The sequence below is a fragment of the Rhipicephalus microplus genome, chromosome 4 (genome assembly GCF_043290135.1).
Source record: "Rhipicephalus microplus isolate Deutch F79 chromosome 4, USDA_Rmic, whole genome shotgun sequence".
NCBI classification, from domain to species: Eukaryota; Metazoa; Arthropoda; class Arachnida; order Ixodida; family Ixodidae; genus Rhipicephalus; species Rhipicephalus microplus.
The window spans coordinates 108,354,837-108,376,451 of record NC_134703.1 but is presented as its reverse complement, the minus strand read 5'-3'; the positions used below and the strand labels follow the sequence as shown (position 1 = coordinate 108,376,451).

At 45.1% G+C, this 21,615-nt stretch overlaps 2 protein-coding genes across 2 annotated transcripts in view; one reads left to right on the top strand and one right to left on the bottom strand.

Annotated features, from left to right (window-relative positions):
- The window catches only part of LOC119172260 (glycine receptor subunit alphaZ1), a 148,198-nt gene extending 142,376 nt beyond the window's left edge, over window positions 1-5,822 (top strand). The window contains exon 7 of the mRNA XM_075893482.1: window positions 503-5,822. Within this exon, the coding sequence (XP_075749597.1) occupies window positions 503-703 (201 nt within the window). The 3' untranslated portion in view covers window positions 704-5,822. The remainder of the gene's footprint in view (window positions 1-502) is intronic.
- A 4,359-nt stretch (window positions 5,823-10,181) lies between these two features.
- The window catches only part of LOC142814403 (sperm-specific sodium:proton exchanger-like), a 36,435-nt gene continuing 25,001 nt past the window's right edge, over window positions 10,182-21,615 (bottom strand). Inside the window, exons 7-8 of the mRNA XM_075893144.1 lie at window positions 11,758-11,895; window positions 10,182-10,244 (exon numbers count right to left, since the gene is read on the bottom strand). Of these exons, the coding sequence (XP_075749259.1) occupies window positions 10,182-10,244; window positions 11,758-11,895 (201 nt within the window). The remainder of the gene's footprint in view (window positions 10,245-11,757; window positions 11,896-21,615) is intronic.

Below are 21,615 nucleotides of genomic sequence, written 5' to 3'. Positions count from 1 at the left end.
GACCTAATGGTTAGGGCGTCCGCCTCGACTGCGGTGGTTGGTGGGTTCGAACCCCACCGTCGGACACGCACTGGTCAAATGGGTACAGGCGATGCCCAACCTGGCGCCCGGTTGTTCAAGGGCATGCTTGGGGGAACTCCCGCTGCCGCTAAATGGAATGTTAGCGGTACGTATAAAGGTAAATCGTGACCAAACGGCTGCGTAGTAACCATCTCTCCCTGTCCTCATGATATCGCGAAGTGACTCGCGGCAGAAAGAAGCTGCAACAGCAATGCCACGGTGTCATTGTTGTCTTTCATTAATTTTCTTGCGTGCAATACAGCTAAAAACATTTCACACGTTAATTAACTTAAGTCAGATTACGTACTTTAAAACCTCTGTAATCAGCACTTTTAGGCATCGAGACTTGCCTAAACAACGTTGCCGTGTGTTTTTCAATTTTTCGAAATGAATATATTAACGTTGTGCACTCTGTTTTAACCTGCCCTTTGCAAATGCGCAGCGGAACCGGAAAGGTGGCGAAAAACGAGATGGCGAGGAAGGTCCCAACAAGTACGAGACCCGCGGGCACATGGAACTTCAGAAGAACCTCAAGAGGTCCCAGAACGTTGACAAAGTGTGTCGCATCATGTTTCCATTCGTGTTCTTCGTCTTCAACGTCGTCTACTGGTTCTACTACCTCTACATGAGCGAGTTCACCTGAGGCCGAGACGAAGGCGTGCAGACCGGACACCCGTTGACCTCTCAAAGTTGAAAGACTTGGTTTTCAAGAAGGTCAATGCTGTCAAAGGGCAAGTTTAGTCCGCGTCGGCCAAACAAACAGACATGCAGAAAAAAAAGAATAGGAACAACAAATACCGTGGTGTATTTGCTGTAGGGGAACGTTTGCTTTGACTGAATGCTATATGCCCATCGCAAATGTTAAAGACAAAAGTGTTAGCGACACCGGCTTTCATAATGCGTGGCATATGAAATTCGTTGATGCACTTTATTACCCGCGTTCAGAGATTTTTCAGTCTATTAAGTCACCTGACTTAGCAGTGTGTGCTTGCGAACCGACATCGTCAGACTGGAAGAGTTTCAATCTGAAGTAATTCGTGAAATGTAATCATTGTCGCACAAATATTGCTTAAGCGTCACCATACGGGATGGAGGAACAAATAGAAGACCCATGTGTGCTTTTTCAAGCAGCATGAATGTTATTTCTGTGCATTCCTTCACTCAGCATTACACCTCCCAATAGGTTGTGCGTGTCTTATCACGTTGAGATCCAACATTTTACTCTCTGAAGCATCAGCTGACTTGCAAATATTCCACTTCATTTGTTGCGTGCGTCAATTCATTCTTCAACTATCAAGCATATCGCAGATGTAGTTAGATGTAAGTACGTGCAGATTAACATGTACGTGCAGCAGCTGATACTAATTTGACGTAACGCTGCGTCGTTAAGCCTGATTCCTAGCAGTGTTACGGTCGGTAGCAATGCCAACGACGATATTTCATAATGCGCATTCATAAATGTCCGTGCTTTTTTTTTTTCAACTAGCTGTTATGTTTTACTGACGGAAAAGCAGAGCTCTGTTGACCGCAGGGGTGTGCGTTTAGAGAGGGTTGCACTTTACAGTTCCCAATTGTATCAACAATCCAGCTACTTCACACAGTCAACGTCACAACCATGCTATTTTTGGAACAAGCCACATGAAGACACAAGTATTGATTTTTTTTCTAGATGTTTTTTCCTTCGACAGAGTTTGCGAGAGAGAAACAATCACGGGATTGAAATGTCACTTTGGTTGCGTGTTCTTGTTGACAAAATATTGTTGCTAAGGTTGTACTTCTGTGGAGTTAGTTCGCTGACTAACATGGACATCAGTTTAGCTGCAGCGATAAATGAGTTGTCAAACACTTCATCTGAATTTTTTTTTAGTTTAGAAGCTTTGTGAATTCTAGCAGGCTTAGAAGTCATAGAGTGTTTTCTGCTTTTTTAAAAGCCTCAAATGTGTTTTGAGAGCAGCATTGCACAACTTCATGTTGTTACAACCATTGTGAAAGAGCAAATGTACGTGACACGACCTGAATGATAATCCTTCTTTGGCAAAATTATCTGCATTGGAGTCTTTAGGTTGTGCATCAGCTGCGACGCATTTACTGTTCAATCACAAATACGGAGCCAGAAAGGTCTGTGGCGTCTTTGAATTAATTAGTGGTACTGCTGCATTATCAATGTGACGCCTTTGAAGAGTGATTCGCTGTCACTTATGATTGACCTTGTTGCGCAATAGTTTGCGATGATAGATGACTCAAAAAATGCTTGAATTTTCGGGCAGCGGTTCTCGCATGATCCCCACTGAAACTGAGGTTTCTAATTGCAAGTGGAGCTTCTACGCTGAATGAAGCTTTCTGCTGGGCTACTAGTCTTCTACCTGCAAGGAAAATATGGTTGCGCACAAACTACACAATGAAAGAGAAGATCCGGACGAGCGCAAACTTTCAACTACACTTGGCTGCTCACCCAAAAATCACGGGTTTAATCCTGGCCGTGGTGGTTAAATCGCAAGCTGCGCTTTCGATTTAAGGCAGTCACATTTAGATGGTGGCGAAGTGATGGAGGTCCACGTACTGTGCGCTGTCGGTGCACTTTGAAGAACACCAGGTGGTCAAATTGGCGGAGCCCTCCACTACGGCGCCCCTCATAATCATATGGTGGTTTTGGGACGTAAAAACCGAGACATTATTATTATTATTTTTTTTTTTTGTCAAAGTCATTGCATGCGCACATTCAATCACGTGGTAACAACGGTAATCTCATTGACAGGCCAGGCCAGAACCTCTTTTCAGAATCCAACAAAGAAATTGAAGTTTGGCTACGGCTGGCATTCTGTCTTTTCCTCCTCCTTCTTTTATTGATCCAATGCAGGGCATAGGCCTGTCTTGTCGAGATATAAAATGCTTTTATATTAATTTCTTCGAGAACAGTAATATCTTGACAAGAGGGGATTTCTTTGTTGAGTTGGGAAATGAGGGTCTTGCGTGGCCCGTTATAATCTGCAGAGCGCCTCAAGTGATTACTGTTGTTATCACGCGAGTGAATGTGCGTGCATATTGATTGATACTAAAAATAAAGTAAGTCGAAAGTTAGCGTTCTTTCTTGTCTTCTGTTTCCTTGTGTAGTTTTTTGGGTACTGCTTCTGTTTTTTCTTCTTGCGAGATCCTACGGGAACATTAACGAGGCTTTCACGCTGCGTTATAACTAACCAAAATGTTCTGTGATGTGCACAGGCACGGCGCAAGGTTTCTCGAGAGCGAAGCTCGGAACATGTTATGTTTCAAGAGGCTCAGCAGGGTTATGGTTCAAAGCACCGATAAATTCTGGTTTTGTGCGTGATACCAGCAGTGCTTAGTGACAAACTTGTGTGTCAACATCAATGTCACCTAGGCTCTCCCTCTTTAAGCAGCTAACGTACTTGAAGTTATGCAGGAGTTTGTGTTCAAATCAGTAGTGAAGATGGACGACCAAACCAGAAGGCACCTGGTGGGACCAAACTTGCCTGTATGCCTCGGCTTAGAGAACCTACAAGCATGATGTGTATTTTGCTACACCCTCCTGACAGATTGTTGTTTCACCAATGCATTTGACGTGTCGTCTAGTCAAATGAACGTGTCCCTTAGAAGAAAGCGTCGTGTTTCTTTTTTTTTTTCGTGTATATCTTTGGCTTCTTGTAGAGAAGAGTGGGAACAATGAATTCAAGCGGGGCATCTGGTTATATTATCAGATACCTCTTTCAGGAACGAAGTCCGGCAAGGCCGTCACGCAGGTATCCACGTAGATGTTTAGTTTCCCTAGTCATCGTCATTTGTACGTTAATCAAGCGCATCCCTATGACAAGGAAGAATGCACTATAGTCTCTTTATGACAGCCTTGTAACTATTACAGGCATCTGATCTCTGCAGCCTGGCGGCTGCATAGGTGATATGCCCTAACAATAATGAAATGCTTACCGTAGTAATGCCATCTTTATGGCATAAATAGCAGCTGTTTTTAAACATATCGCCATGAAGCTGGTGCCACGAACCGAACTATATTTTGCTTGCGCCAAAGGACAGAGTACTTTATTACGATGAGGTCTAGATATATCCTCTAAGAAAAGCGCATCAGTGACTTTTCTTAGACGAGTTACTTTTCTTAGACAACTACAGGATAGGGTTATTTAAGACCTTGCAGTCATGACATGAAAGTTCTCACATTTGAGCGACATTCTTTAACTAAATCAATCATAAGAAAAACTGTTTACTTTGATTGTTTATTATATTTTTAAGAAGCATATTGAAAATGCCATCGATAAAGGTTCACGAATGTGTGTCAATGACAATATTTGCTCATGCGGTTATCAGCCAGCGTCGAGTTTCCTGTGGCCCTTCCTTCGTCAACTAAGCGCACTCACTTTTACAATACAAACTGAACGATGAAACTGCTGTGCTCACACTTGTGCACATTTTAGCTGCTCTTTCATAGGTGAAAGTCCCGTTCATAGGTACAGCCCAGCAAGTGCTTGTCTCGTCACTATCATCACGTACTAACTAGACCAGTCATGATATGGGAACAAGGTGATGCGACGTATATCGAGGTCGTGATCTCTATTCTTTTTATATCCGCAGATGTATCACCAGAATCGCATACAGAGACGTTCCTTATCAGTTTTAGTTAGCCTTGGCGGAATGACGAGCACCGTACACAATTTCAATCGGTGCCAATCACTATAATATAGCAGTATTAGAAGTAACACTATATTTATACAGGAAATTGCTACTAATATCTTTGAAGATGAACTGTACTGATATTTAAGCTGAAACTTCTGACTCTTCGGTTCGGCATTAGACAGGAGATGTACAAGGGCCGTTAAACATTGCGGGGCCATGCTGCTAAAGGAATACATGGCGTAGTGGCCTGGGAATTCTTGACGGATGCTGTACTTCAAGACCCTACATCGAGTGTGGTCTGTTAAAAGAGCTAGAATTTAGCATAAGAGTTTTGAACCACTGCCCCATACCTATACAGATATCTGCTTAATATAATGGGGGAGGCTAAAGTATTTCTCTGTAGTTTAGAATTATGACATGAAATATAACAACGCTGACACAGCCTAAAGTTTCATCAGTTCTCTCCAAGGCTACAAGATGCTCATATGAATAACAAATTGATTGTAATTACGCGCTGTGATATGTCAGGCACTGCATTTAACTAGACATACGCTAGTTAAGGCGTTCTTAATCTTCTGCATACAAAGTGAACAGCAGTAAATAACACTCTCGTTGTGTTAATCTCGTTGTAATCTGGTAAGTAATGAAATCGAGAACGTTATTTATAGCGAAACCAAAGAGTTCAAGGACACATAGGCCTGTTTTGAAAGGGCTTCTGTATAAACCTTTCACATGTGATATGTGCGTTGTGCAATAGTTATGATGCGGTCGAACAGTCGGAATATGCCGCTGAAGAACAAGTATAATGTATGTGCAGTTTTTTTTAAACCCTCAGAACAAGAATTATCAATCAGCCACTGCACGCTATGGTTCGCTGAAGAGTGGCACAGTGAAGATTTAAACAGAGCTAAACGAAATCGGCAATCAGGGCTCGCTTGAATATATAACCAAGACAGATAGTGCTCCCATTGTGTCGTACCCTTCAAACAATTCTTATTGCCAAATCATGCTCATGTTCACACTTCCACCAGTCACAATCTGTGTCATCTCTTATGTGCATTGCTCACAATGAGTGTTGTTTCGATATTTTGGTGTTGAATTTTTTAATAAAAAATTGTTTTCCACTGCTGTGTCAAAGTAGTAAAAGCAATCCCCATGAATACTGTTGGTGTTCCTATGTGGAGCGCGTTAGCGCACTAGCCCATAAGAGCTCGGTACAGTAGCATGGATCGCTCCGCTACTGTCTCCAAAGCAAGCGCATTAACGCCATAATGTGAGAGAGCTCGTTTCGCAGAAATTCCAGCGTCGGCGTTGTTGATTGTGAGCGAAAAATTATCATCTTGTGCGTGACTGGAAAATCAAGAAAGATGCAAATAAATTAGGAAAAAATTCTGGGTCCGAGTGCGGATCAAATCAGAGTCATTTGCGGGGAAAGCGGGTGTTCTACAACACAGCCACGTGTCTGCTTGGGAATACAATTAAGATAACTTCCCATGCTTGGAAATACAGTTAAATTAACTTTCATGTTTTACAAGCACACACGTCCTGTATGCATGCTTCACAATACAACGTGAAGTTTTGCAGTAATAATGCGTGGGACAAGCGTACATTGCCATCAGGTGTGATAACATGGTATTACCATAATGAGTGCATATTTTAAAGCCGGTCACCCTCTACGAAAAGCACACGCTTTACTTCACAAATTTTATTAAGTCCCTGCCCCGCTGCGGTGGTTCAGTGGCTAAGGTACTCGGCTGCTGACCCCTATGTCGCGGGATCGAATTCCGGCTGTGGCGGCTGCATTTTCAACGAAGGCGAAAACGCTGTAGGCCCGTGTGCTCAGATTTGGGTGCACGTTAAAGAACCCCAGGTAGTCGAAATTTCCGGAGCCCTCCACTACGGCGTCTCTCATAATCATATGGTGGTTTTGGGACGTTAAACCACATTTGTAAAATCAATCATCATTAAAGCCATATAGTCGATGCATAGAAAGTTGGAAAAGATTTCATGCACTAAGTGTTTGAAGTGCGCACAAAAGGAACAAGGTATCGCTATCTGATTCAACTCTTAAAGGCGAAGCTTAAGGGTCCTCCAATATTTAAGGGACATTATGCAGAATCAGCGCCTGCCAACTAAATTATTTTTGAGGTCCTTGTTCATCTCGGAACAGCTACTTTATAAAAGGTAAGCACTGTCGGAAATTTCCGATTTTTTTTTCAATTTAGAGTAGTTTGTAGGAGACTACTCAATGCTCGAGGAGCCCCGAAATTTTCCTCGTGTGAAGTGAGAAACAGTGAGAGTAGCATGCTGACAGAAGTCCTGGGGTCTCTTAACTAAAGCTAAATCTACGTAAGATGGAAATACTTGGCATCCGTCGACATGCACTTGTTGGCGTCGTTTCTGAAGTGTTCTTGTTGGCATTCTACGACGCTTCGTAGCCCGAATTTCGCAAGTCTTGAAACTGATTAAAAGACGCATGCCAGCAGTACACAAAGGAATTAATTTCTATCTCAAAAGCCCCCCCGAGTCTTCCTTACCGTCTTGTGTTCTAGTTTTCCAGAGATGAAATGAGCACACTGCTAGCTTGCCTCGAGTCATGACTTTTGAGAAGCGGGAGCACCGAGTGACAGTTCTCGCTGTCAGCTAGATCACCTTGTCTAGCGCCTGTGCAATTTCTTCGAAAACCCTGATGAGAACAAAGCTTGAAAAGATGGAATTAGTTAGCCCAAGGGCTCTATATAAAAGCACGCGAATACTCCAATTATAGAATGTTTTTTTTATTTCATTTATTCGAACTTCCAGACGATAGTCAACATCAAATTTTTCGGTCTCCCTATATAGGGACCGTGACGTCGTCTGAAAAATGTGGGCGGTTCGGAAAAACAAATTACTTTTCTATTCCACTCAAGCACTCGAATCGCCACAGCAACGCCCGAGTTCACCAATTCTTCCCAGTGCACTTACCAGGCATTTGGTGCACGCCACGCGGTGTCGCATTAAGGGGTGACACTTCCCAGGATCCTTAACTAAAGATCTTCGTAGCGTACCTGTGCCCTATTGAATATTGTCACGGGGTGACATCTGGTAAGGGTATTGGGATTTTTACCCCAGCGACTCCCCCAGATGTCCCGGCGTCATGACGTAGACGAAGGGAGGCGACTCGATGCTAAGATGAAACTGATTATTCGGCCTAAATTGTTGCAAGGAAACTGACGGTCAAACGACGGCCTTACACGGCCACTGATAGCGGCGAACAGAGCGTCGGCCGTCGATCAACTGACAAGCGGCGAAGCGCGCCACGTGTCGTCGAATATTCTAGCGTTGTCACTAGCGGCCACGTATACGTTCCAGAACAATCTGTAATGTTCGCGAAGCGGGCTTTATCTTAACGGAATGGTCTACTACAGTTCCGAATCTTTTATAACAGTGCAGATGTGGTTTGCACTGGGAACTACGTACAGTGTAACGGAGTGATGACAAAACTTGAGGAAGGAACGTGGCAATACTCAGTACATGCATCGGACCCTTCTGAACTGTGTGTCAGCCTCCAGTTGAAAACATGCGTCTCACGACGAGTGCCACTGATACCAGAAAAGCGTGGTATCATCATCATCATCCTGAATACGTCCACTGCAGGACAAAGGCCTCTCCCATGTTCCCCCAGTCAACCCGGTCATGTGCTTGCTGCTGCCAATTTATACCCGCAAACTTCTTAATCTCATCTTCCCACCTAACCTTCTGTCTCCCACTAACCCGCTTGCCATCTCTAGGAATCCAGTTGGTTACCCGTAATGCGTGGTACAGAATCCAGCTATTTTGCGTAGAATGTCGCGAACAATGACGCTGAACTCGAAAGCCGTGACGGAAGAGCTGACGACTCGCCCGGCGTTTCCCGATGCACACACGCATTGCCTAATCTCCGCCAATGCGCTCTACATTTTGCCGCGTCGAACCGATCATTCCCAGCTGCGTGTATTGCATCGCATCGCAAACCAAGCTGATGTCGGAACTGCCGAGGTGCATCCTGTGCCGTAAGAACGCACGTATTGGTCATGAAATGCTTGCTCCGTTCGTAACTGTCCGTGGGCGTGACAATGGCAAGTTACTTAGCTCTGTTTAAACTTGTGCAATGAACACGCTTCTTGTGGTGCATTTAGTGGTCTCGCACAAAGAGGCAGCATGAAGGGTGGCGCGGCGCTTACCACTGTGCTGGGCTACATGCACGACTGAGCAGTCAGCTGAAGGTGCTTATCGGAAGCGTTCTCTGCGATGAAGTCAAACCGGTAATACCGCCTGCCGCCATAACGCCTCCATGCAATTCTGGTCTTCATTTGACACAGCCGTACAATGCCACAACAGTGGGCCCGTCGTATTTTTATAAGCTTCACTTCATTACGTTTTCGCATTGTGACCAAGCTGCCAATAAAACCCTGCTACGGCAAACGATTCGCGACAGCGTTGGTTTGAACCTACAGTATGATAGACATGACACATATGCGATTTTAATAATTAGGGGGAAAGAGCGAAAAATCAGACGCCCAAGAGTTTAAGCGCTAGAAGTTTCATATGTTCGAACACATTGCCGTTTTAAGGAGGCAGATTACGGAACCTGGACTAGAAGGTGCACCACCAATCTTCAGCGGTACAGAAAGGGAGGATGCCGAATACAGCACAATAATACGAACGGGTAAGCGTGATCAACCACTGTGACGATGTCGCGAAGCTCAACTGCGTGCCTCTCTTGTTCCTCACAGTGCGTACAATAAGCTATTCTCCACCAAAAGTGTACACAGACCGGGACATCCTTTAACTTATCTATACAATACAGCAGCGCTCATGTCTATATGTCAATAACAGCTTTAAAACAACTTCTCTTCACCAAGACGTTTCTTTTCAGACATTACGCTTGAAATGGAAGTTTCTAGAGTCCATAGCTTTTGAAAACAAGCCTGCCCCAACAAGTCTCGTCATTTGTGCGTGCCACAACATCGAAACATCTATCCTTCTACCAAAAGATATTCCAAACCAGTAATTTAGACATGGTTGGAACGGGATGCGCTTTAAACAATTCATTTATTTTCATAACGCACTTCTTACCGATAGGTATCCGTGAGCAGATATAGATATACACTGGGACCACGGAATCACGACGGTACGCTCACACACACCTGTAAATATATGTGGCGAAATCTAAGCGGCGTCTTTAGCGAAAAAAAATCACTCTTTCCCAAAGTGTGTTTGTGCGCTAGGTGATGTAGTCGTAGCACCTAGAGCTTTCAGGAAATAATTGTTCATAAAAAGAAGACGCGCGCCACGCGCTTCTGGGCACAATGCAAGAAATTAGAGGCGTGTCGCCTTCGTCCCATTAAGCAAGCGCGGGCTACATTACGTTTGTAAGTTTACGTATTTTAAGACACAAATAAGAACTGCGCATATAGGCCAACTATGCCGACCCGTCGAGAAGAGGTCGTCGTCATCGACGGCTAGAACTCCTGGTCTGTGTTCCTGCGCTTGTTCAGGTACCGATATTCTCGTCCAATGTCGCCCTGCGAATAATATGTTAATACTTAAATAAATAAATGAAATAAACCAAAAGAAACTGATGTGTCTCGATTATGAGCCTCTGTAATATGCCCTTAACATAATTTTTTCGATGTGCGAAGTTGATATAAAACATTTACAAGTGCCAGTGACGTAGCCGAAAAAGAAAGAGATTCAATCTCCTTTCTTTCTTGAAACGAAATTTCTCAATCTTTCGCGTAGATATATGCACGCACACATGCAAATGCATGTACGAACAAACACATACAAACAAGCGCTTGAAACAATACTTCGCATGCAAGAAGTTTTCTCACCCCCTCTCCCCTCCGACAAACATTTCCGGTTAAGCTAATCCTAAAATACTCAAGATGTATCTCACAGGTCTTCATTTAAACTTAAGACATATCTGACACATGCTAAGTTATATTTTCGGGCATTTGGTTAGACAAACTGAATATGTAATCTCTTTTGCTTCTTTTCTTCCATACGGCACAACTAAACAGAACATTCAAACAGTACTTTCAGCACATTTCAGTGCAGTACATCAGGCGATATTTCAAGTTATCATTACATTACGTGATTGAGGCTACAACTTATGAACCTTCCTTTGTATAGGCAGTCTCTATAACTTATAAATTCAACCTAAGTGAAGCGCTTCATCTGTTGAAATCGCCCATAAAATTGATATCAACGGAAGTGACTAATAAATGTGTCAAGTCACGCTTATGCACAAGCTTTCAGTCACGTGCGTAGGTAGTTCAGCTGTGTCGTGAAGGTGTGGGCAGATGGCAGGAAGTCAAATCCAGCATAGTACTCGGATTGAAACGGGACAGTATAGTGCTCAGTAACGCGCATACGTTTCTTTTCGCCGTCTTCCACGTGGGTCGTATCGACGTGGTTTCCACTCAAACGCGCGAATCAGAGCCAACATCACCTTTATAGATCAGATTCGTAGCCATATGGCGTGATTATCTTGAGCAGTTGGGTACACCAGGTGGCATACTAAACTAAGTTCGTGGTTGAATTAGGGAGTACCCTGCACGCTTTGAATGAATGCGTCACGCTTGCTAAAAAAATTGCCCACGTATCTGCGTGCTCGCTATAAATGTCAGCGAAAAACGATAGCTTTCTGCCAGCCTTCTTTCGTGCATAGCTCGCATTTTCAGCATGGCCCGAAAAACATTAGCGTATTTCGAATTACGTATCTATGTATTTTCTAGTAAAGGAACACAATATCTAGTACTTACAGATTGATTTGCACGCCATTTTATTTTCTTGATCTACATTGTTCACAAGTATAAACGCTGCCACCAGTTCAAATGGTTGGGCCTTCTGCAAGTGCTTCAACTTGGGCCGAGTGGATTAAATGTGTGACAGATGAACAAACAGTCAGACAGGCCGAACTTTCTGTGTTTAGGCAAAGTCCTCTAATAAAGGACCATGGTTTAAGTATCGTAAGAAAGACCATCATCCTTAATATGGATTTCAGTGTTGTAAGCGTGGCATGTGCTGCCTTACCCGTCGACTGGCCTCCATCTCTGCGTTGCGCTCCTCTTCCGTGGGCACGCGTCGAAGCCAGTCGAACTCGAGCGGCAACTTGTACTGCTTATTCGAAATGACGATAATCACTGGTCGCGGCCTGGTCGCGAAGTCACCCTGAAAAATAAGGAATAATTTGTACAGCCCACCTCCGCTGCACTGGACGGGGCAACTTTAACTAAGGTGACTAAATTGACTATAGTTAGTTATACCGTTGATGTACTGTGAAAAAAAAAAAAAAACATGGGGTCACCAAGTGGGCGCGCTTGACAAGCGTTGACTTTCAGGTTGACTTGCAGCTGAATATTTCGTTGACATCAATGAATATGCATGTGCAGTTACAGATAGAACGTTTTCACTGACAACTAAAAGGGAAAAAAAAACGCCTCAAATGCCGGTCGCTTTTTCGTGGGTCCAATATTTCTTCCGTTCTTTCTGTGTCAGACTCGTAGTCATATGCTCTGACAGTTACGGAGTTCGACTGCAGGCCTGAAGGTCACGTAATCGAAAACCGGCTGTGGTGGCCGTATTTGGATGGAGCCCCAACGGCATGCCTAGATTACATCAAGGTTTCTGGGCGTCAAACCTAATCAATTATTAGAAATTGTGCATGCCGCTATATTGTTGATTGTCTCTATACCACATCTCATTCAACGTTTGTTTCGTCTGTGTCCCTACAAAAATATGGCGTCATGTCACATAATGACATCATGGCATGCAATCGGCACTTGTTCAATTGTGCCCAGATCGAGGAGGCTATGCAGAAGCAAGCAAGATGCTGAAAGCTCCCAATGCCTCCTATCACGATGTCTGTGCAAAAATACGTCGAGTACTGAATGCTTTTGCGGGTGCGAGATCAGTTCAATCGACGCTAAGAAAAAAGTGATGACTTTTACACCTTCGATTCGCCTTGGGCAAATGTTTAAAAGACTGTGTGTCTTTTTTTTTCGCTGGTATTTGTGAGATACGTAGCTTCAATGCAGAAAGCACCTGACTCGTGGTCTTAAGACACAATGACGATGGCGAGGCATTTGTGTTCGCGGTATATCTCCGTAGTTTTGTTACCACGACCACTCACCAATCATCATCAATACTCACATTCAACGTGCCTCTCAGGATTTTAATATTTATTGATGGTTACGTACTGTAATGCGCCGCGGTTTATGGCCACTTACTATAATCAATGTTCACATCTTTTGTCTGGCAAGCTGGCGCTTTTCGGCCATCAAATGGACCTTGTGCCAAAAAAGCACCGTATAAACTTTCGCGCTTGCTATGTTATGTGCCGGCATAAGGGTGAAACCATACACTCTATAGAAAAAAATTTGCTATGCGCAAAAAAAAATGGTTAATCGCTTGTCAGCATGCCATCATTATCTTTCAAAAAAGAAATCGCGTATCTGGAAGGCGCTCCTTAGTTTATTCAGCTTTAATCGTGACTGAAAGATGCTCTTATCGTCTTTGCTTTGATGATGGAGGGTTGCGCATGCGGAGAAAGCTCATTTCTTGTCTATCCATTGCCCGGGTGCGATAATGTACATATGTCAGTACAGCACTCGTGCTGTCACTTCTTTTTCTGCGTCCATGTTTTTTTTTTCGCGCTGCCATTCACTTTTAATTATATATCATCGTTAGTGCACGGCTCTCCCGAAATATTTCGACCACAAAGTCACCTCCTAATGTGAAGGGTCCATCTGTCTCGCACGTGCATGCACTGAAGTTCTACGAGGGCGAGGACAGTGCCGGGGAAGAATTCGAGAGCCTGCAGGCGTTGAGCACGGCAGACGACAAGCTATTGCTGGCCGAATTCAAGCTTCTGTACGCTAGGTATTGACTGCTTGGATCGCAAAATACTGCCGCTCGTGTCTTGCTTCGTGTCTTTTAGCAGCTTCGCCCTTCTTTGGATTTCCCCAATTTCAAGGACACTCAGGTACGTATTGCCTGTTATAAGGCAGCACTGCGTTCCGAGGTAACACGGCGCTATTCTGGCTTCTTTAATGTGCACTTTATTGCTCATGCCTCGTAAACACGCTACCTACGCCCTTTGCGTTAACTTAAACGCTCTGCTCGCAAGCTATCCCCGCGCAAATTTGCAAGAGGTATTTCTGTACACGTTTTCCTTTTCATAATAAGGCTATTATGATTGTAACATGGTAGAGTAGATTTTTTTATTATTCTAAAGAGATAATGTTTTAAATGTGAAGCAGCTTGTGGCGGAGTTCAATCTGGTGTGCGTAAATAATTATATCGGGCCAGTTGGTATGAGTCCATCATGGTAGCCGTATTTCGACAACACATGCGTTTTATATCGTGACACAGATTTGTTGAACCCGTTTGAAAGTTGAAACAGCAGTAATTAAGCGAGTGTGTTAGTGCACCTTCTATCTCGCTCACGCGGAAACAACTCTGTTTTTTGGGTGGTGTGATTGATAATAATGGATGAGTAATGTACGACATTGCACATGCGCTCTTTTGCTGTTCTGTCTTTTACTTTTTTCTTCTTTCACCCTCTTGTACACTCAGACTTTTGCAACAAACGTTTAGTTGAAGTTAAGCGCTTGTGTCTGCTGTTCCTGTGTAAACGTTGCACGCTTCCTACCGAGGGGGTGTGCGTAACAGCTGGCCCAAGCACTGCCTCAACGCGCGCACGTGCTAGCGCGTCCTGGCTTGTGTAAAGGGCTGTGTAAGACGCTGTGGCCACTCCCTCCTTACACTCTCTTAGCATTTATCTGATGGCGTCGGCGAACGAGATTCTGCATACGCGCCATGAACCTACTTGCTGCCGCGGGGCGTGGCAACGAACCCTCGTGGCGTGCTCCAACAAGAATTCGGGTCGAGTAACAGCACCAGGAACTACAATGCATTCATTGTGTGCTCCGCTTGCAAGGACGCGTTAACATCGGGCAAGGTGCCCATCATTTACGGATCTTAAAGTCAATTCAAGCGCTATTTCGCATGCAGCAGTTAAACAAAGATTTCTGGGGCCAATCGCTTGTTAGCATGGCAACCCAAAAAGCATCAACGAAAAACTTTCGAGTCGATCCCAGGAGTGCCACGTCGGTCGACAAGGGGTTCTTGGTCTGTTCGGGCAGAAGCAGGGTGAAGGCAGTTCGCCAGTGTAACGGTTGTGGTTTGCCCCGAGTATCTGGCAGAGGTCAAGAGTGGGAGCAGCCTGCTTCGCTTGACTTCAAAGTTTCGACGGTCCACGCAGCCAGCGGGAGGATACCGCAGCCACCAGGTCATGGTCGTAGTTCGCCCGAGTGCTTCGCTGTGGCCCCTGCAGGGTCCGTGCGTCCGAGAAGACTGCCCGACTTCTTCGGCACGGTCTTCGACCACCCACCTGCTCCGTCGGTGGCTACATCTGAGCATCGCCTTGCTGTTCACCGAGTTTCTGCTGTACCGACATTCCCGTGTTCAACCTCTTCTACATAAACGAACCTCGCATAAGCTCCAAGCATCCATCGGTGAGAAAGTCTCGTGATAGGACTAAGCATGTTCGTTGCCTTTCCATGTTTTTTTTGTGTTGTATCCCGTTGTGTTTCTGTGTAGCTTCCTTGTGTGCCTATTTTTGTGTGTTGCTTTCATAAAATTGGAAGGAAACAGAAAACGGCCTCGCCTTTTTTCATCGAGAGCCCTGCTGTCCCCGACGCAACGTCGACCTATTCTAAAAAACCCCATCACACGTTTCTTTTGAGCAACAATACACGGTAGACCTCGCCAAATACGTACCACTTCTTCGTGTTGTACGCCTGCCATTAAATAATTGTAGCTTGTGCGCAAGAGGTATTGCCGTTTCGTTCAGCTGCAGTGCACTTAGAATTTTTTTAGTTATCATTTGTCCTAGAAAAAACTTGTAAAACACCTAGCTGTCCACAAGAAATGAAGCCATGTTAATCCTGATTCATCACTATTACACGCTCATTTGTAATGAGTGTTCATATTATTTCTCTACCTTTCCTTGTCATTGCATTAAGGACTGTGTAACAGACCATAGCAGTTCGCTGCAGTATTCGTAGTGCGTGCGTTCTTTTAATCTGGTGCGTCTCATGATATGGCTAACAACGTTATCGTGCTTCAATAAAGGAATAAATAATTGACTGTCATGTGGGGTTTACCGTCCCAAAACCACTATGATAGATGCCGTAGTGGAGGGCTCCGCAAGTTTCGACCACCTGGGGTTCGTCAACTTGCACCTACGTCTGAGCCCACCGGCCTACAGCATTATCGAAAACGCAGCCGCTGCAACCAGGATTTGATCCCGTGACCATGGCGTCAGCAGCAGAGTACCTTAGCCATTAGACCACCGCAGCAGGGCCGCTTCGAGAAAGGAAGACAGTCATTTTGGAGGGACAACTGCGTCAATATGAAGCCTTCGAATCACCATTATTGTTGCAGTGTACGGTCTAACATGCTTGTTCAGTCCCACATGCGGCTTGATGGTCGGTTACTCAGTGGGCCTCGGACCGCAGCCATGCATGTTGATGGACGAAATGCTGCCACTGCGCGTCAAGTGCTTCACCATGGCCGTGTCCACTGCCTTCAACTTCGGCTGTGGTGCCCTGACTGCTATGGAATACCACAGCACCATGCAGTTGCTCGGCAACGACGGCGTCTACTGGTTGTACGGCGCGGTCTTGGTTCTCGGCTTTAGCTGGTGCTAATATTTATTCCCGAGACCTCCAGCAGGACTCTGTGGGAGATTGAAGGGCAGTTCAGGTGAAGCACCGACGATTCCACAGATTCTAGAGAACAGCCAGGCTTAGTGAACGCATAGCGTGTTGCATCGTGCTTGGGGAACTGGGCAGCGTCTATGTATTTTATTGTGTACTTGTTATGAACAAATACTATTGATGCGTTCTTGTATAACGTCCCGTACTGTTTTCTTACCATTGCTGCGGCGGTTGCTGCCAGCTGAAGCCTCTATATGACATCATCGTGTTTGAAATGCGAGCCGTTTATCTATAGTGTGTAATGATATTACCTAATAAACTTGTACTTCTTTGTAACGGGTGAAGTTTCTCTACCGAGGCAATGTATGATTGTTATCTGTATCTCTATTCTTTCGCCGGTAGACCTATTCCCCACTTTACACTTAGTATTTGTTAGTGACAGCTGTAGTTCATTTACACAATGCTCTCGGCATTTTCGGATCGACTGAATTCTAAAATAGTGAGGTCGTACCTTGAGCACTTGCATGAGCTTTATATGCTGTTTTGTACATAGAAGCATCTGACAGAAAAATGTAGGTGTTTCTGTACGGAATCTAGGAATCGCTAAGTCAGCAGATATGATCGAGGGATTCTTTCATGCATCACTCGAGCACTCTCCTAAATATAGATTCGCCACCTGTGTACTGTTTAAATGCAAGCATAAGCAGCATAGAAAGTGGAAGTAATTACTTCTGCACTGGCGTACTAGGTGGTGGTTACAAAATATAACGCCCCCCCCCCCCCGCCCCAATGTCTCTTTAAGTTTCAACTTTCATGTGTATACATACAAACGCATGCATAAACGAAGGAATTTTGACCTCCTTCTTCCTTGCGTTTGAATGCCTGGCTAAGCAACTTTGCCATTGTGAGCCATGTACCGTTATTTCTGTGTGGGGTAGGCAACAGTGTGTGCCTCCGTTAACCTCATCTCTTCTATCATAATTGATTACATTCATGAAGCCTGTTCACAAGACAATCGGACCATCTGAAATGCTGAGCGTAGATTAGTGCAACTGGCATTGTTCTTTGAATGCAATGACGTGTACTTTGCTCCATATTGCAGTGCAGTGGTGTTCAGTGCCATCTACACTACTTTCTCTTCGTTGCCTACATGATTTTAACGAAGCGTCATTCACACGACATGTATGTGTCACAGACATAACTGTTTTCCTTTTTTTAGGTCTTTACAAAGTGCACGTCTATCTCGTCGACGCGAAAAGTCTCTAAAGGTAGGGATTTCGTGTGTAAGACAGTGCGCCAGTGTCGTCACTGATAGTGGATGCCTCAGATTTTTAAGCTGGACATCAACCTGCTTGCGGACCTATATTTTTGCCGATTTATCCATTGTTTTATTTGTTTACATTGAGGACGTTCATATACCAGACGTTTTATTACCAAACCGAAGCATATTCCTGAATTTGGTATTGTATAGCCAAGCGGGCCGTTAGTGAAAAACAGAGCAAGTTAGCCTGGAGCACTATATGAGTTATTTCTGCGGTTGGGGCTTCATGTTCGCCAAAATTCCTGGGAGAAGACACATATATATATATATCAGCTTTGAAAACTACTTAGGCGCAGAAAGACGATATTCGTATATAGAGAGTGACATGTTGGGGGAGTTCGTTGATTCTTATATTCGATTGTACTTCTCTGGTCTTGGTATTCGGCATGCAAATTTTGTTCGCATGAAGTAATGACTCAAGTAAACAATGTTTGCTAGAATCTCGGGAATTATATAAAATTTTATACCGCACATTTTTACATTTTTCGTTGAGATGCTTTTCCTTTCTGTAATAAAAAAAATCACCGCCCAAGCACTCCATGCAAATGGTTAACCAGCAAAAGATAAAACGTGCGTCACCGGTGTTTAGCAGTAGATTCAAATCGACGCGGCACTGAAGCCTTTCACAATAATTGTTTACATGTTCGCACTTCTCAATAGTTTTAGACAGACGTTTGTCTTGGGTTTACCACAGTGTTTATTTACCATTGCCGTCAATTGCGCCTCGCATGGTCAAAGTCATGGAGGAGTGTTAATCACGGTTGTTTTTCTCAAACCACAGGCGGTCACAGACGTCGCAGCCGAACCCGATGAGCCGCTGGAGAAGCTTGTCCCGTATTCACCACGTGGACGCCGGAACGACACTTGTTTGGCGTAGGCAGTAAGCCGTGTCGACCATAGGCAGAGAAAAATTCGGTGCTTTCTTCCCTTCTTAAAAGCCACGCATTAATTGTTCACGGGGCATTGTTGCAAGCGTTTGGTATCGTGAGCTAACTCGGCGATGTGGTTCGCAGGATCCACCCATCGTCGGTGCTTGCATTCCGATTCGTGATTAAGCGTGGTTTCGAAGGCTGCCGGATCACCGATACGCAGTTGTTGCCGGCACTTGGCCTACCGGGCCTGTTTTTGTGCACTCTTACTGCACCATCGGCCCGGCGAATGCGGGCCCACTCATTCGCCGGGCCCACTCATGTTTCCACTGTCGGCGTTATTCTAGCTTTGTCCGTGGCATACCGATGTGGAAAGCTTCAGGAGAAACTTATTCACACGTTCTCGGCGCCACGCCTGCGACGAGAGACGATGTCGATTGATTGATATGTGGGGTTTAACGTCCCAAATCCACCCCATGATTATGAGAGACGCCGTAGTGGAGGGCTCCGGAAATTTAGACCACCTGGGGTTCCTTAACGTGCACCCAAATCTGAGCACACGAACCTACAACATTTCCGCCTCCAACGGAAATGCAGCCGCCGCAGCCGGGATTTGAAACCGCGCCCTGCGGGTCAGCAGCCGAGTACCTTGGCCACTAGACCACCGCGGCGGGGCAGAGACGATGTCATTCACAACGCAGCCAATGGGGCGCGCGTGCTTGGGTACGTTGCTGAGAATGGCGTAACTGATAGGACAGCCAATGGACACCGCTCGTGACACCACTTACGGACAGTTTTTCGTTGCTCCTAGCCATATACAGCTTTCGCAGTAATAGAGTTGCGAAAGTAGTTTTCGCACATGCGTGCTTAAGATGTCAGCTACAAAGTTGTACGGCCCTTGGCTCAAGTTCACTACATTTCGGATAGTTTTTTTTTTCATTTTTTTGTCTTTTCGACTTGGCAACGATGCTTTCTCGATAACGGCGTGCCATGTCCAGCCGTTTGAATCCGCCCTTCTCGCTGCTACCACTCATCTAAAAGGCCCTTCGCACATACGTTCGATGGCGCAAACCACCCGAGATGCAATGGCGTGGTACAGCACTTTCACCGTCAACTGAAGGACACTCTCACGGCAACTGAACAACTGGGTGGAGACCCTTCCAGTCATCTTTTAAAGACGATTGTCTTTGGGGACCTTCGACAAAAAAAAATTGGTCTATGTGTCTGTACGTTTGTCTGTCCGCTCTTACCGATACCTCAAACGGCCAACCCCATCTACAGTGCCCAACAATGTTGCTCAAGGATCAGCGTTCATACTTGTGCGATTGTCAATTAAAAAGCAATTCTTCCGCATATCTGAGGCATCACGACAACACGTCGATGTTTTGTATGTGTGCCTTTACACTAAGAAGGCACACATACAAACCATAGTGTTCATCACGCTGCGCTGACAGTGCGACGCGATGATCAAAAGGTAAGTGCTTCCAACGCTTTGCTAAAACGACACAGTGGTGGCACCTGCCCGTCGCTTTGCGTTCTACACCTTATCACCTCCGAGACAAGCGCGCATTTTTCTCCGCAGGCGCGCACGCCTTCCTTCGATTTCGAACTGCCAGATGGCGCTCAAGTCTAACGTGCCTCGATGCGCTCGTTCGCCTCCGCTACACGCTCGGGGCACTAACGCAGCGCCTCCAGAGTACCATTCAACAATTTTCTTGCACAGAACATCATATAAATGTTTTGTTCGCTCTCTCCAGACGCGAGACTATCGTCTTTTGACGACATATGCAGTGTAACATACATACTCCGGGCCAATTTTTCGATCATAAAGTCTACGTCAAAAGAGGGCATTGGCTGCAGTGGCCCTGGGTTGATCTTTGGCCCGACACTTAGGCTGCCGGGAGGGTTCTTTGCACAGGCCTCAGAGGAAGCATCCATAGCTTGCAGTGACTAGGCACTCGCCTTTGCAATGTCATTAGCAAACTTCATGAAATACGTCCATGGCCTCCGGGGTCGCGTGTGAGGCACGTTGACCCACAGCTCATATCGTGCCCACGTGTTAGTACAACGATGGGGTTCGGCGGCCTCATTAGCCACCCTATGAGGGGCTGTTCACTGTCCTCCGCCACGTAAACAAACATTTCATCATCAATAAATGCAGTCGTGAGCAGATTGTGGTGCTGCACCGCATCAAGGCAGCGCACATGCAGTGACCATGCAGTAGTGTCTTCACCACGGAAACCTTTGCAAGGTCACCTTACTTCGACACCAGCCCAAGCTTATGAGGCTGGAGCTGACGCACTGCGGACGACTATCGAGTGCGCCCACTCGCGTCGACCTTTGTTCGGTAACTCACAAAGTCGGGAGACTTCATGTAGTAGCCGCCAGCACATCAAATAACAGAAACGCGGTATTTTTTCTCGCCTAAACGTTTCGCCCTTGCTTATTCAACTACTCCACCACTCAGAAAAGTGGAGAGAGAATAAAGAGAGAAGAATGAAGTTTGTTAAGAATTCGAATTCACGCCGTCAGGTTTCCTTCCTTCACCACGCGTAGACGCGGCCCAACATCAACTGCGGTTAGAAGTAGTCAGCAAATCAATCCTGTCATCTCACTACCAAATTTTCGAAAGACGAAAAATTGACATTTTGCACTGACCTTACCTTTTCGAAGACAACAGGCAAATGAATAGATTTCATCAATGCTCGAAAAAACTACAAAATAATCTGAAAACTGAAAATTTTCGGCAGATATATGTTTACATCTTGAAGGCCAGAAAACTTCCTGTGCACCAAGGCTTTGACACACAAATCTAGCATTTAATATTGAAGAATAGGCTGCTTAATGCACAGACAGACTGTTAAACCATGTTATCAAGTCCGTGATCATAGCCGAGTCAGTAAGGTGTCCACGTTTAAACCGAAAGGACGCTGTTGCAAATCACGGCAGCGGTACAGTGTTAAAAAAAAAAGAAAGC